The sequence below is a fragment of the Tachysurus vachellii genome, chromosome 24 (assembly GCF_030014155.1).
Source record: "Tachysurus vachellii isolate PV-2020 chromosome 24, HZAU_Pvac_v1, whole genome shotgun sequence".
Lineage (NCBI taxonomy): Eukaryota > Metazoa > Chordata > Actinopteri > Siluriformes > Bagridae > Tachysurus > Tachysurus vachellii.
This window is the reverse complement of record NC_083483.1, coordinates 7,956,276-7,972,708: the sequence shown is the minus strand read 5'-3', so window position 1 is coordinate 7,972,708 and position 16,433 is coordinate 7,956,276. Positions and strand designations below refer to the sequence as shown.

At 37.2% G+C, this 16,433-nt stretch overlaps 1 protein-coding gene across 3 annotated transcripts; it reads left to right on the top strand.

The window, feature by feature from the left end:
- The first annotated feature begins 346 nt into the window (after nt 1-346).
- cracdlb (cracd like b) lies at nt 347-16,134 on the top strand. 3 transcript variants are annotated; one of them, XM_060860748.1, is made up of 12 exons: nt 347-406; nt 7,353-7,502; nt 10,549-10,613; nt 11,279-11,435; nt 11,601-11,733; nt 12,304-12,462; nt 12,544-12,612; nt 12,682-12,876; nt 13,015-13,318; nt 13,406-14,326; nt 14,801-15,153; nt 15,635-16,134. In XM_060860748.1, the coding sequence occupies exons 3-12, from the start codon at nt 10,565-10,567 to the stop codon at nt 15,782-15,784; spliced, it is 2,490 nt and encodes an 829-aa protein (XP_060716731.1). In that variant the 5' UTR covers nt 347-406; nt 7,353-7,502; nt 10,549-10,564; the 3' UTR covers nt 15,785-16,134. The 3 variants fall into 3 exon arrangements, with proteins under 3 accessions (XP_060716731.1, XP_060716730.1, XP_060716729.1); XM_060860747.1 differs by having other exon boundaries at nt 12,304-12,435; nt 13,015-14,326; XM_060860746.1 differs by having other exon boundaries at nt 13,015-14,326.
- The last annotated feature ends 299 nt before the right edge of the window (nt 16,135-16,433 follow it).

The following is a 16,433-nucleotide window of genomic DNA, read 5'->3' as shown; positions in this document are numbered from 1 at the left end:
CCTTATGTAAAATGCAATCACCTTTGTATCTTGTCTTGCATTTAAGATGTTGTAGTAAAGAAGATTCTATCAAATGAATTATGATTGATTTTCTAGATATTCATACATTTTTAAATATGTGTAAATTTGTGTACTCAATAAAAGCCAGATTCTACACTTTGGATAAGGTTTGAAAATTATGTTGTTGAATATTTTATTTTTATAGTTTAACCAAGACTAAAATAAAATAAAATAAAAAAAATCAATATATTATTTAATTATTGTCAACTTTCTGGACGGATACATGTGACGTTGTTAATTTGACCAATCACTGGTTGAGACGGATGAGGGGCGTGGCTTAGCGTCGCGTGACAGGCGATTCACATCCTAGTTACACCTGGAGGTCCGAGATGGTCTCGCGCTTCAGGTAAGATGATTATTATCCTTTAGCTTTTCTTCCTTTTCTTAGATTGATTTTTTTTGTTGTCAGAAGCACGAAAGTAAATGTTTACTCTATATAGAAACTAAATTCTTATTCGTTTTATGGAATAAAGTATTATAAAGGCATTTCTTTACTCAGGTTGAATCTCTAGTAAACTTTCTATAAGTAAACTTTACATTTCTATGTTGAGGCTCTCAGGGTGAGATAAACAGCATGGAGTGGACAGTTTAGGTCTGAGTTTAGGTCTGAGTTTAGGTCTGAGTTTAGGTCTGGGTTTAGGTCTGAGTTTAGGTCTGGGTTTAGGTCTGGGTTTAGGTCTGAGTTTAGGTCTGGGTTTAGGTCTGGGTTTAGGTCTGGGTTTAGGTCTGGGTTTAGGTCTGAGTTTAGGTCTGAGTTTAGGTCTGAGTTTAGGTCTGGGTTTAGGTCTGAGTTAGGAGTCCAATTTATCCAATCCAGCTTTAACAGGAGGTACAGATAAAAATTACAGTGAGGAAACTTTCTTTTTTTCTGATTAATGTAATTGTTCTCATTTGGTCACTTTTTAATTTTTTTTCTTAACTCCCAGGTTCAGTACTCCAATAATACAAAATTATTGTTTTCTTATGGGAAAGATTAGGAAAACAAACAAACAAATAAACAAATAAATAAATAAGTAATGAAGTAACTAATTAATTCTTAAATAAATAAATAAATAAATAAAGTAACAAAGTAATTAATTAATTATTAAATACATAAATAAAGAAAGTAATTAATTACTTCTTAAATTAATTAATTAATTAAGTACTTAAGTAATTATTTAATAAATATAAAAGTAATTAATTAATTATTTAATAAATAAATAAAATCATTGAACATTTTCCTTTTCTCACAGGAATAGGTATATCCCATAAGCTAGCTGTAAATTACTGTAGTGTGATTTTCTTTGAATCGGTTTATTACTATTTATTAATTGATGCCATGTTAGAGATAGATATTATCGTATATACACTTACTACATTTAAGCTACTTTGTCTGCAGATTAGACCATTAGTTGGAAAATTGACTATTAGATATACCAAAGGATTAGATTTTATTTCAGGTGACAGTGTCTATTAAGGTGTATAATACTGTACTGCACTGATATCATGTCCTCTCAATGTTATTAATACATCATGGTAGTCTAAACTCTCCAGAAACCTGGAAATACACAACACTTTGCTTCTGTGTGCAGTCTAAAGAGCACATGGTTCAATGGTGAAGTTAATGAAGAGCTCTTCTGCAATCTTAGTTGAATTTAAAGTTAATCTGTAACAGGGTGAATCTTATTGTTATGTAGCCTGCAAGCGGACGCCCAGGGATTTCTGAAGGGCTGTGAGGTGTTTTATCACAACATTAAGCTCTATGTGTGTTTTAAGCAAGACAATATGTACAGTACAATCCCTGGATAGTCCATGTTTGCATTTCTGTGCATGTATTTTGTTAAAAAAATAGTGAAACCTGGCTCATTAAACAGATGTTCATCTAAAGCATATCAGTCATCCACAGCCGTATATTATACAGTAGCTGCAATGGATAGTAGCAGCTATGTATTTAAATTAGAGAGAAAAACGATGGGGTTTATTTAGGCCTGTGATCCATATCAAAGCTTAATATTCATTTGTATTCATTTGTAATATTCAACTTAATTAATTACAGTTGTTTTTTTTTACTTAGCGTATGAATAAGCTTTTGACACCAGGAGCTCCACTGCCCTTTTCTCATGGTTGTGTGGTTGTGAGTTCACATTGCAGGACTTACCCCAGAGAGCTCAAACTGCATCCCTTCACATTTGTAGTTCACTCTGAATAAGTGGTTTCTAACCATATACACCTAAATGGCATTTTAATGATCTTGAACATGTCTTTTATTGTTTTTGACAAAGATCAGGAGATATCTTGTGCAGATTGTGTTCTGATTACATAACTTAGCAGTTCAAGAACACTCTATGGCCAAATGTTTGTGAACCTTCACATCTATCGGGTGTGATATGTGCTGGCAGAACTTCCCAATCCAGAATATGGCACAGCCGCAAAAACATTACTGAGGTCAGACAATGATGTCAGGCAAGGAGGCCTGGGGTGCAGTGGGTTCCAGTTCATCCAATGGTGTTCTTCATCTCCAGCCTTGGTACATCAAGTGTTCATGGACCTCACTTTGTGTATTGTGCTCCAGTGTATATGTTGTATTCCTGTGTATTATTAGTCCAGGAGATTCTTATTTTGTGACAGTGGAGTAGATGTAACCTGTGCACAATGGGGGAAATCCATGTCCATGTGTCGAGTAATGATGTGAAGGTGTCTCAGCAGTTTGATGGGTTATGACTCCCTCACTCCCTGGCTTTCCATCCAGTAGACATGAATGGGGTCTTGTAATGCCATTGATCTCAGTGTAGTGTCCCACAGGGCTCTTTATAACTCAGTGCTTACATTATTATACATTATTAGTAATGTGTAATGAGGCACCAGACACAATGTTTGAACGATTCATGTGCAGCGTTTAATGAACAAAAGGACCAACAATCTTAGACAGAAATCAAGGTCAGCATAACAGGCAGGAAGATCAAAAACCAGGAAGTAAAAACCAAATCCAAACAGCGAATAATCCAAAAGAACTAAAACAGGTCATACATGGTATCAATGGAAAACAGAACAATGAGAGACTCGGGATTGAAGGCAGAACTGACGATGGGTTCAGTATTCCGGCGAGGGCTCCGTCTGGTGGGCCGGAGGGGGGATATCGGTGCACGGCGTTACATGTCATCTGGAATCTAATTAAAACTTGTTCTATAGATGGATTTCAGAAATACTGTTTACAGTTAACGGCTTCCTGGCAAAATAATGATGGTGTAGTGGTCACATTGGAATCTGGAATCAAATCAAATCTGGAATCAAAGCAAACAAAACAGGGCTAAACTAGACAATCCTAATTCAGGAAATGTGGAAAAACAGCAATCAAGACGGACAGATAAACTGTCTCTTCAGAAACACAATGTTGGAGGAAGAGTTTGCAAACTAAAACTGAGTCCCAGTTATTTAAAAGAATCAATCATCTGTTTGCAAACAAGAGAGTGTCATTAATAATCAAGAGAAACTGAACAGGGAAAAGAGCGGAGGTCTTATGACCGGAGGTCATATGATGACATGGCCTGAGGACAAATTTTTGTTGCAGGGACATTTTGTGGGAAAAAAACACATTTCTAAATGTTGATTCGTACATTTTTTTCTTTATTTCCTTTATTCCCTATCTGTTACTTATCTTCCTTTATTCCCTAAATAATAATGATTCTGAATGATGCCCCAGTTACAATTTCATGTTTAATCACAAAGTGCAAATATTGTCCAAAATTCACATTGTTATAGCAACGTATATTTGCAGATATTTTAGCACCTTAAGCAAGGGAGGCAAAATACAGTTTAAGGGTCCAGCAAAGGCACTCAGGATTTCAACTCACTACCTGTATTTCAGGATGATAGACTCGTAAACCATGGCCTAAAAACCTGAGCTGGGGGATCATTCAACAATTTCAGGCAAAGTGTTTAGAAGAAGCTAAAGTGAGCAAATAAAGGCTTCCTTTTTAGACTTACATAATAAGAAAGTGCGATGACAGAAGGAGAGAAAGAGAGAGAGAGAGAGAGAGAGAGAGAGATCGGCCAAAGATAATAGCTATCCAAAGGTCATTTAGAAGGAGGAATACTTTACTGGATTGCTAAGGAACAGTATGTGCATCTGCAATAACAGTGTTAATGATCGAGCAGTTCTCTTAGCTCAAGTCACAGAGCGTCATTCAGTGTACTCTCTCAACAGTTAGCACAAATCTGCTTATAGAAGTGTTTTTCATTTCTGTTATTTACCTAACTTGTACGAGATGTTTGCTTGTACAAAGCAGACACCCTACAGCCAATGACGGAAGTTCACCAAACATACAGAATCCAAATACCTTTAATAATAATAAATATTACTTAATAATAAGTAATTTGGGGAGATTATAATTAAAATTTACTCCTTTTTGCACCAGGCCACACTGCACCGCTTCATCACTGATTATTTACCTACAACAACACTCACTATTGTGTTGTATTCCTTACCATAACACAAAGCTCCCCTATTGTAATGATTATTATCCAGCATTATAGCATTATAGTACACAGTGGATCAAATGATTGTGTGTAAGAGTGAATTCAGCCTACGTGGTCTTTTCTCAGTGAACAAATAGACCAAAGGTTCCTCCCTGACACAGATAATATTACCTGAGTGTAAAGCAGCACCTGAATTAAGGCATTCAGAAGAGTTAGGGCCAGGGGAGACGACGAAAAGACCAGAATGGCCCAAAATCAAAAGCTAACCTTTCAAACTACATTGTAGTTGTCTGAGCGAGCAAAGTAATATGAGAGTTAATCAACTAATGTGGACGTGTTAGCTATATCTTAAAGAAGTATTTTCTACAATACAGTATTGTGATCACAGATGCGTCATGGTTTCTTCTTTATAGGTAGACTGGAGTTCTTTGATACATTTGAACATCTGTCATTATAGTCCATAAATACCAAACATGTCATGTGACGTGTAATCAAGTGTTCTGTAAATGTTTAATTGATGAGTCAGAAAGGAGTTTCCTTGTACATTAAACACCTGAGCCATGTGAGAATGCATGATGGACCTACACTAGTGAAGAAGCACTTCTCTGTATCATCTGCAATTATTGAAGCTCCTTCCAAACTGCACCATTTATCACTCATCCCAGAAGATATCTAATCTAGAGCTAATTAACCGTAACAGTTAGCGTGCAATATATCGTAGTTTATTGTTCATATTCCCACAAGCCTTTCTAGTCCCACAATTTCCGAAAGAACACTTAAGGGTAGAGTTCACAAGCCTAAGCAATACCCGCATTAAGGCTTACATGACAGCTGACCTGCAGAAACACCTCTCAAAGCATATTACTATATGCCAGAAAGTCAATTTTTGTGACACCTGATTAAAGTGGTAGATTTTGGTCTCCAAAAAATGGTGCAATTACATTTTTAAGGTTGATTTATATTAAAACACCATGATTTTGTAGCTCAGTATACTAATCCTGTTCTTAAGATGATGATGATGATGATGATGATGATGAGGTATGACATGTTCAATTATAAAGCAAAAATTATATATCAAATTAAACTAATTAACTGTCAGCTGTCAAAAAAGTAGAGTATCTTTAAACTATCTTTAAAAACCACGAGCCTGTGGTTATCTGTCCTGTCCACTGCACTGAAAATGTTCATGGAGTAAGTATGGGGCAGCGTTATTTATGCCTCATTGGGCCTTTTTTAACAAATGGAGATCCTGTTTTTGAGAGTTAGGTGGAATAATGGCCCTGTGGAGTTAAATGGGGTGCCGAGCACACCGCCCTATGATTGCATATAGAAAGCTGAGCAAGTCGAGATTTTTACATCAGGTTATATCTGTAAAACAGCAACATTTTTACATCGTCACATTTTTACATCATCACATCGTTACATAGTCACTCAGAAATGCCAATTAATTTAAGATGTATAGAGATGTCAATGAAGATTTTATAATATTACAAACATTTGTTGAAAGGCAGAAATAAATAATAAAGCTTTGTTTGCCCTTATGTATAAGCCACCACTGCTTTCTTCATTTATGTAGAGTTAAACAAGTATTACGTCTAATACATGATAGTGTAGAAGCAAAAGCTAGCTGATAGATGTCACAGAAAGCTCAGCTGTGCACGTGTAGATCCTCGAACGGTAGTAAAAGGAATTTGCATTGTTATTACTACACTGAATATAAAGCAGATTATGATAATATGCAAACATGGACAACAGAAAAAGAGGGAAACGCCTGCTAGTTAATTCAATCAGTTCTTTATTGAAGCTTTCAATGAATATAGTGTGCCTTAGTAAACAGGGGAAGATGATGAGATTATTATGCAACAGTAAACACTCACTAAGCACTTTCACTTGAACTAACCTGCTTTGTGTTATCACACCAGGCTGGTGGAGGTGGTGTAATGGTGTGGGGTTTTCTTGGCACACTTTGGGGCTATTAATACCAATTAATCATCGCTTGAATGCCACTAGATGATAATGTATGATAACGTATCACTACGCAAAGCAAAAGTCTTTTTTAACTGGTTTCATGAACATGACGAGGAGCTCAATGTTCTTCAGTGGTCTTCCTAACCACCTTTGGCATGTGGTTTAACAGGAGATTGTCAGCATGAAAAAGAAAAATCTCCAGAAATTGCAGGGTGTTATCATGTCAACATGGACCAGAAGGAATGTGGAGGCCGTGACACCAAGAATTGATGCTGCTTTTAGAGCAAATGGAGTCCTTACGCAGTATTAGTATCGTGTTCCTAATAAGGTGCTTGTAGATTAGAGCTTCAGTTACAGCAGAACTGCTGGAGTACGGTAAACAGATAATGTGCACAGGCAACCAGTTAGACACTAATTTACTCAAAAATAAATGTATTATGTGAAGATGAAGATCCTAGATGTTTAGGCGGCAAGAGTGACGATTAAATATGATCAGTTCAGTGGCTTCATACACAGTATTTTTCAATATTGCTTTGTTAATTTACCAGATTTAATGAATTGAGAAGAGCTGTCTTGCTACAGTACATATGACTTGTGCCAGGTCCGGCTCATTAAAATGCAGGACGGTTACTTGGTTTAAACAAAGTGGGGAGCCAAACAAGCAAAGAGACAAAATTGTTGCATTAATGATATTCAAAAAAGTTTATAGTTTGTTACTCTACAGCTGAAGGAGTGAAAAAAGGAAATATAATAATTATAATTAGTGACAGAGTTCATGAACTCACACTGAGATTGGTCTAACTCCTTATGTACTTTCCCACTAACAAATTTCACATGCACTTTTTGTCCCGCCTTTCATTCGTTTACAGATGTCAGTGATACAATGGCAACGGATGGTGGTTGTTAGTGTGTGTGGGCACAGCCTTCTTCCCAGAGAGACGGAGGCAAACAAGGGACAAAAAGGAATCTACAGAGCAGACTGAAAGAAGAGATCACTGACACTTCACTTCACCCTGCTGGTAAGTTTATATCATATGTATAAGCTATATCAATATATAGGTATATAAATGCACTTGCAACCTATTATGAGATTTTTAAATCAAAATTGGGATCCATATACAGGCTTCTTTTCATCTGTGTGTTATTCAGTCCACTGTGTCTAATCTCGCCATGTCATGGCCTTGATTTTCCATTCACAAGCTGAATGGTATTGAGATACAAAGGAAGAGTAGAGTGTAGAAAGGATGACGTACAGGGACTTTGAGTAAACAAGCTGGAGTCTATGCAACACAAACTGAATTAATAGTTAACTGTTATATTATATTCTCCTTTCTGAACACAATAACCCAAAGTGAGCTGTTCCAGGCAGGATAGTAAACCTTGTTATGGAGAACTCATACAGAGAGTTCATCGCTTCATTCAGTAGAGTGCACAAATAGGGAAAGATAAAACAAGCCCAATAAATAGCTGTGTGACAACCTCTAGTTTGGGATAATGTTTCCTGAGTAAAAGCCATTTGTTGATCTTTCATCCCAGCTCAATAAAGAGACCACAAAGGTAGACATTCTGTGTTCAATTGCTTTGCCCTTTTCTAAATGTAATTTCCACAATGTGTGTCTGGGACTAGTGCATAAGTGAGTATAGGCAAAGATTGTAGTACTGAGCATGAGATTTAATATAATATCATTGTCATCCATGCGGTGTAGATCGCTAGGCAACTAGCGTCTCAGCCCGGGCCAAAGTCAACTCCACACCCGTGTCAGTTGGCTCTGCCACAGTTAAGCAACCTTTCATCATAGAAACCTAACTGTGTTCTTGAAAGCTTCTGATCTATCACACAAATTGACATGAAAAGAATAACACACAAATCAAGTACTCATGAACTCATGAAGTACTCATATATTTCTAAACAATTTGTACAGTGCCTTGGTACATGTTTGTTTCGATACAACATAGAACGCAAAATGTCGTGGGATTATATGTCATGAATCTATCCACGGTGGCTTATAAATTCTTTGCAATTAAAAAAGCCACGATTTGGGAATTGGTGTGAAACCTTTACATTTGTTCTGGTGAAACCAGTTGCAGTCGGAAGTCACATACAGTACTTCACTGAAATTAAATTTACTGCAATTAAAGCTTAACGTGATCTCAATATGAATACGGCTGTTTCTAGACATCATCAAAGTTCATACTGAGAACAGTCATGAAGAATAAAAATAAAAACATATCTAGGACCAAATTCTGGAAAAGTATTAAACAAGGTTTGGTTGGGAAAAAAAAATCCTATCCATCATTCATTCATTCATTCATTCATTCATTCATCTTCTACCGCTTATCCGAACTACCACGGGTCACGGGGCGTCATCGGGCATCAAGGCAGGATTCACCCTGGATGGAGTGCCAACCCATCGCAGGGCACACACACACTCTCATTCACTCACGCAATCATCTATCCATCAGAGCACCATAAAATCTATTATTAATAAACAGAAGAAAAATGGCAGAGAGAATGTCATCTACCAAACTGAATAGATGGCATCATTCCATTGGTGGCATCATCCAAAGACAATTGTCTTGAAATATCAGGTACACCTTGAATTGCAGCTATTATTATTTTTTTAAAAGAGAACCTCCAAAACCATATAAATCTTAAGGACTTTAAATTTCTATTCAGCCAGTTTCCTTCTTAGTTTTTTAAATATTCTCTTCCCAACCACCATTTCTTCTGTTTGCCAACACTCACGTTTTGTTAACTCATGGATCAAAGCAGTACATGGTGCAAATTTAATTCAGTATTGCGGTAGAGTGAGAGATGAAGAGATATAGAGTATCCTTCTTTTAAGAGATACAGATAAATGCTCTAGAACTCACCCTTTTCTTGTTCAAACCTCAATATAGATACAGATATCTGAAGCTCTGAACAGATAGAGCTGCAGAAAATGGCACTAAGTTACAACTGGATTATGAAATTTGGCCCCATGTTCACTGATAATATAGCTGAGTGGCAGCATTTGAACACTAACAAGGAATAACCTTGAGGTCAGCCAGAACAAGTGTTATGCTTTCCACATACAGCTGTGTATAATAGCATTACATTAATTAATACTTTGATCCAGTTTTCAAATCTGTCTTAAAGAATATAGCAATCAAGCACTCAAGGTCCATCAAGGTCCAGGGACAACAAAGTACACTATGTGGTCACTGACTATTTATGAGGCATTCAGAGATTGTATCAGCTCCTATTGTCTTTTGGACCTTCGTTGAGATGAGGCTAACCCTGTGAGGATCCTGAGGCATCTAAAGATGTACCAGCTCCAGTTGGACTCTGCTTCATGAGGTATTTTGGACAGGAGAAGAGATGCCAACTACATGTGGTTTTTGAGGACAATAACCTTTTCATCAATACACAATTGTCAGACTGTATATTTATAATCACACCCTCCAGTATCACTCAAATGAGGATGAGGTTCTCTTTTGAGTCTGGTTCCTCTCAAGGTTTCTTCCATCTGAGTTTTTTTTCAAAACAGTCGCCTCAGTCACCTCAGGCTTGTTCATTGGAGATAAATACAAACACATTTAAATATAAGTCTAATATTAATCTTGAACTTTTGTATTATATTAATCTTTGTATCATATAAACTTTTTTGTATTATGTGTCTTATATTCTGTAAAGCTGCTTTGAGACAATGTCCAGTGTTAAAAGCGCTAAACAAATAAATTAGAATTGAATTGAATTGAATTGAATTGAATTGAATGAAGATTAAGCTTTTTCTGTACTGCACAAAAGTTATGTTTTCTCAAGAAAGTGCATATTGGATTCTTTCTTTCAAGATTCTCTTTTATATTGGTCAGTTAATTGTTTGTCAATGTCGCCTAACCATTTTACCAGCTAAGTCTACATCGTGTGGTTTGATGTGCAGTCTGATGAAGCTTGAACTCCTGGGCTCAGGGTGCTATAGATGAATATGCAATTTTGTTTAGGTTATGCCACAATGCAAGTCAAGGCACTGCTATAGCATTAATATACATTTAGCATATAATATGTTATGTCCTGTAAAATAGGTTAACAGATACAGTAATGGAGTCCACCCCAGGAGACGTGAGTGGAAACACTGAGGATGCCACAGGTTAGTGATTCCTCTTTTTTAACCTCAATATTCTACTGGTTTAATATCCTACTTCATTCACTTAAAGGTGGGGTGCACGATGTTTGAGAAATGCTTCAGAAAACTGAGTCGGGCTGGTAAACAAAACTAACGTGTAGCCAATGAGCAGAAAGTGTCGTGTCCTGTCAATAAGCGGCAGAGAGGGTATTCAGTGCACATGTCTGACATTAGCAGAACGCGATTGAAAGATTGACATGGCGGATAAAAACGAAAAGCGAAAAAAGGCTTACGATAAGGCAAGAAGCAGGACCCGTGTTAATATAGGATCAGCTTTCCAGCGCTGGAGAGAACTGAACGTCTTCCGCGTGAAACGGAGCTAAACCTTCACGGTACAACACACAGTACTACAAAAACACATTTGTATTACCATAGTATTACTCATTGAGTTGATTTATTGATAAAAATATCCCCTCGGCCAGCTGCCCCAGCAGGGTCCACCATAATAGTCGCCTGGGTTACGTATGAATGTGTGGGCGGAGCTATCGAAACAGGGGTGACACCCATTTGGGTTAGGGGTGTGTTTGTTTTGGTGATTTCAAATGTCAACATTGGCTTTCAAACATCGTGCACCCCACCTTTAAATATTATAATTTGATGTAGAAGTGCCTATTATCTGTGCTTATCAGGGAGGAAGAAGTCACGGTTCAAGTTTCTCAAAGTGCGTCTTTTTGGGCGTCTGAAGAAAAAGGAGACTGAGGGACGAATGAAGCAGAGCCAGTCTACTGGTGATGTTACAGCACAGGAGGGTAGGAGAGGCGAGGATGACTCAGAGGATGATTGTCAGTGAGTAAAAGATTCACCATTCAATCAAATACCAGTCAAGCCAGTGTAAGCTTGCTTTGAAAATCTACTCCAGTGTTAGTCTCTGTGGTTATTTTTTTGTGAAAGTGCACGCTTCTATACTCTGCTGTTAAATCTTTGTAATGTCTGTTTAATCTGATGTCGCAGCTATCCAGAGGGAACATTAAGCTCCAGGGCATTGTCTCATGACAGCATCTTCCTGGCTGATCCAGTTCAGTCCTCACAACCAACACGGGTTCTCTCGCAGGAGAACGTTCACAGCAAGATTAAAGCTCTGCAGGTTAGCTAATAATCTGCACGTTTCTATGGTATATTCATAAATTGCTGAAATAGTATTAACTCCACATTGTCTACATAATTCTATTTATACACTCATCAGGTAGTAATCAAATCTAATCAATTCCAAGACTATATATCATCTTCATATCTTTATTGTTGTTATTATTAGCCCTTGTACAGTGCTATGAAAAAGTATCGTCCCCTTCTTCTTTTTTATTCTTTTGCATAGTTGTCACACTTAAATCATTGAGATCCTTAAACAAATGTAAATATTAGAGCTAGGAAGGTCTGGGCAGCTTTTTTACCTTAATAAATGAAATCATCAATTAAAAGCTGCATTTTTTATTTACTTTGGTTATCTTGGTGTAATATTACAATTTGCTTGATGATCTGAATCATTTAAAATCATGTGTGAAAAATATGCAAAAAAAAAAAAAAAAAGGAAGGTGCAAATACTTTTTCATAGCACTGTATGTACAGACATTCTTTCAGTTACAGAAGCATCAACATTTAGGTTTGTTAATTAGAAATTAAAAGACAGTACCTGTCAATTGTTTGTAATTCTGAACAGTTGAAGCTACAGCAACAAAACATGCGACTGGCTCCTCCATTGTTGATTCCTGGAAAGCGAATGGAAGACTCCGGAACAACTTCAGAGGATGACGGCTTACCTCGAAGTCCTCCTGAAATGTCCTTCCAAGAGGTAGCTATGCAAAGAGGAGCCTCTAAGGTGAATGAAAGCGATCAAAGAGAGTTTAAAGTTTTCTTAAGTCAGATTTCTTTATTGTGAGTGAAATTGTGTCTATTACAGTATCCTGAAGCTAAAAGCCATGTCAGCTTGTTAAGTTTAGCAGGAACAGGAAGTGAAGAGGAAGAGCAGGTAAGTTGGGAGTGGTGAAGTTGGGAGTGTTTCCTTGTCCTTCATTAAATCATTTCTTTTGCACATCAGGGTGGTTTTTCACAGCCCTCATCAAGACCACTTTCTCCAGTACCCCATCTATCCTTAAAAGAATCACCATGTACTGGTGTGGATTTCACAAGCCCCGCCCAGTACGTTCCCATCTTAGACAATTCAGCCGCCCGTCATCGCATGTCCATCAAGCCCAGGAATCAGCGAGCTAGCACCAAAGGAAAGAAACCACCTGTAAGGATTTTGATTTTGAATACTGATTTAAGAATAGCTCTAAGACACAGGTTAAGCTTTTTCACAAATCAGTCAGCTTTACATATTTTTTAAACCGCCTTTACTTTGCTAATGTCTTTATCCTATCCTCCTTCCCAGAATCTGTATCGTCCACGGTCCAGCAGCATGAACAGCCTGGATGATTCACTTTCAGAGAAGGAAGAGACACAGCAGAGTGTCACATGTACACAGATCATGCAACATTACTCCTACACCTCTGAAGATTCAACCCAAGCTGAAGAACCTGTATCACTTCCTGCAAGTACACACTTACAGGAAGAAGCAGAGAAAGCGACACTGTTGACTGCAAGCCCGTGGAGTCTATTAAACAAAACTACAAAACCGATTCAACACGAGGACAAACCCAACACCACTTCATCAGTGTCCTCTGATGAGATTACAGTCCCGCATGCTTCAAACCACACCAGAGAACTTCTGGCAAAGGAACCTTTAAATGATAGTGAATGCACAAATAAGATTAATGTTAATGAAGAGCATCAGGCTTCTTTAATACCCCTGTCCATTTGTTCATTGGATATAGCAAGTGATTATAATGTTAGAAAAGAAAGAACTGATGGCAGCTTAGCAGCAAGCAGCATAGATCGAATGGAGTCATCAAAATCAGCTGTAAATTTGGATGTATTTAAACCAGCAGAAACCATAACTAGGCTCTATCCTGTTCCTGCACCACGCACCAAAAAGCCAATCTTATTAAACCTAAATAATGGTCCTCCTAAACTATCTGGTTTGAAACCTGTTGAGGTTGAAAAAGAAACTGCATTATCTTCAGGCCTGGCTGAATCACCAAGAGAACATGATAAACCACTAAGGCCAAGTTCATTCCGTTTTAACATCGCATCTGCAAAACATCGCTCCAAGACCAGTGATGAGAACGTGGCTAAGCAGGATGACGAAAGCTCTGGTAACTCACAGAAGGGCCAAGCCTACAACCAGAACTTGGTAGTACAAATGGAAAAAGTGGAAAGCACAAAATTCACTGAGGATTGCAGAAATATTCCCTCAGCTCCAGATAAACGAAGCACTTTGTGGAAGGAAGTAATAGATCAAAATGTCTCCAAGACAGGAGTAGTAGACAATCCTGAAAAGTCAGAAGGATGCTTACAGAATACAGAATATCTCAAAAGTGAGAAAGCTGAGGAATCTAAGGGCAAGAGAGGTCTTTTTGGGGTTAAGCTGCGAAGCACATCTCTGTGTGTAAAGTATAAGTCTGAGCTCCCCAGATCCGAGACTGAGGTGAAGCGACATAGTCTGGAAGGTGAGCTTCTTCTAGCAGCAACGGAACCGGTTTCCAGTGACTTAGAAGCAGTCGGTAACGACAGAAAAGCTAATGTTCAGACAAATCCTGTACAACAGAGCTTGGATTCACAACAAGAACCATCTTTCGACAAAGGTACATTGTGACATTCAACAGTAACTCTCTCTGTGTATTGATTCAGAATAATAGTGATAATGGCCCTTAGTCATCAATGTTGGGTCAAAAATGAGACAATCACACTTATAAATTATTCAACATGTCTGGATTATTTAGTTCTGGGCTACATGTGTGAAATTGTGACTAACATTTTAGTAACGTTAGTGATAGGTTAAAATTGAACCACACTTCAACCAGACTTGAGTTTGATTGTACATGTATGCCAAAGATGTACGTGATAAATTAGGGAACCGATGGTGGAATTTGCATATTGCGTTTGTTTTATGATTCGATTGTATTTTCATTATTAGAGTTTCAAAGATTGTGTTCTCATTTTATGACAATCAAAAAATTGTTCAATGTGCTCTCACTATGTTCTTGACAATTTATGACTCAATTATTTTTGCTTATGCTGATTAGTTCATGATTCTGAATCTACTTAATGCTTATTAGGCAGTGAAGCAGAAGGAAGACCTGAACCAGCATGGAGAAGTGTTACTAAAGAAAAAGCTAGAATCCACCAGTCCTTCCCCAGTAAATCACCTACTCAGCCAGCTTCACCATCAAATTCACCATCTTTATCTACAAGTCAATCCTCTTCCACTCAACAACTTTCAAAACCAGCCATGAAGCTTAGACCACAGCTACCGTCCACCAGCAAACCCCAACCAGTTACTCAATCATCACAGCAAATTCCACCCAAAACATCTCCAAGGGCAATGGAAAGATGGACCATGTCCAGTCAGAGAGAAGACAAGAGTTCTGTGAGCCAGTCCACACAGAGAGATGACGTATTGGATTCTAAGGTGAGATAGAAAGTCAAAAGGCACTCACATGAATGGTACATTGTGAATACATTATTTTGTGGTGTACATAAATGCATAATGCAGTGATCTTTATATACTTCATTCACAATGTTTAGTGCACTGTAAGCAATTCTCTGTATTTAATCAAATATATTTTTTAAGTTAAGACCTTAAGACGAACATAAATGTAAATTAGGAATAGTAAAGAGGAGTAAAAATGAATCAGCTTAATCACTTGAAAGCGTTACTGCATATCATGATACTGATCCTGATTTTTGTTGTTCTCTAGACTACTTGTCTTAATTTTCTCCACATTTTCTCCACCAAATCCCACAGAAAATGAAAAAACAAAACAAAATAAACACTGACTTCAAGCTATTTTATTACGTATGATATATATTTGTTTGTTTGTTTTATATTACTTACTTAAAACTAGTAGTTTTAGCATATTCGTACAGTTCATTTCTCATTTTTTTCGCAGGGACAATCCAAACTTGGAGCCAAAAGTAACACACAAACAGAACCTGATCAGCAGTCTCCGTCAGACAGAGCTGAGCCGACTTGGATGGAACTTGCCAAGAGAAAATCTCTCGCCTGGAGCGACAAGACCTTAGATTTTATGAATTTTTAATTGTGTAAATAGGTTCAAAATGCACATAAACAATTGACAGAATGCATATTGTTTTGTAAATACAGACTGGTTAAATATGTTATATACACAGAATATCCATGCTTCAAATAGTGAAAGCAAAGATACTTCAGCTCTATTAAAAACAATTGAAAGCTTTTATTTTAATACACAATTTAATAGACTGGAACATTGACCAAATTTTTGTACTCTATAAATGAATACTTTAAATTCACATTAATACATTAATATGTTATTTTCTTTGTATATATGCTTTCCAAATTAATTCCTTTGCAGTTTTAAATAAAACTGTACATTTAACTGGTTTAGAAGATTAAAACAGGAGACTCGGAAAGTGATTCATTATTTCAAGTTATTTTTGTAATTCATCACACCTTCCGTTTATCACGAAAACACACAGAAATATTGATGTGTCAGGTTCGGTAGAGTTTCTGTTCATTCGAGTTTGCACTATTCAAAAATCTGTACACTGAAAGCAATTTTTATTTGCAGTATTTACTTTTTTGGCTAACTTTTTTCCCTGACAATGAAACATCAACATTGGTGTATGCTAGGAAGAGATGAGATGACGCCCCCTAGTGGCTGTCTGCTTAAAAATGATAACCTCGACCAAACTCTTACAATGATTGAA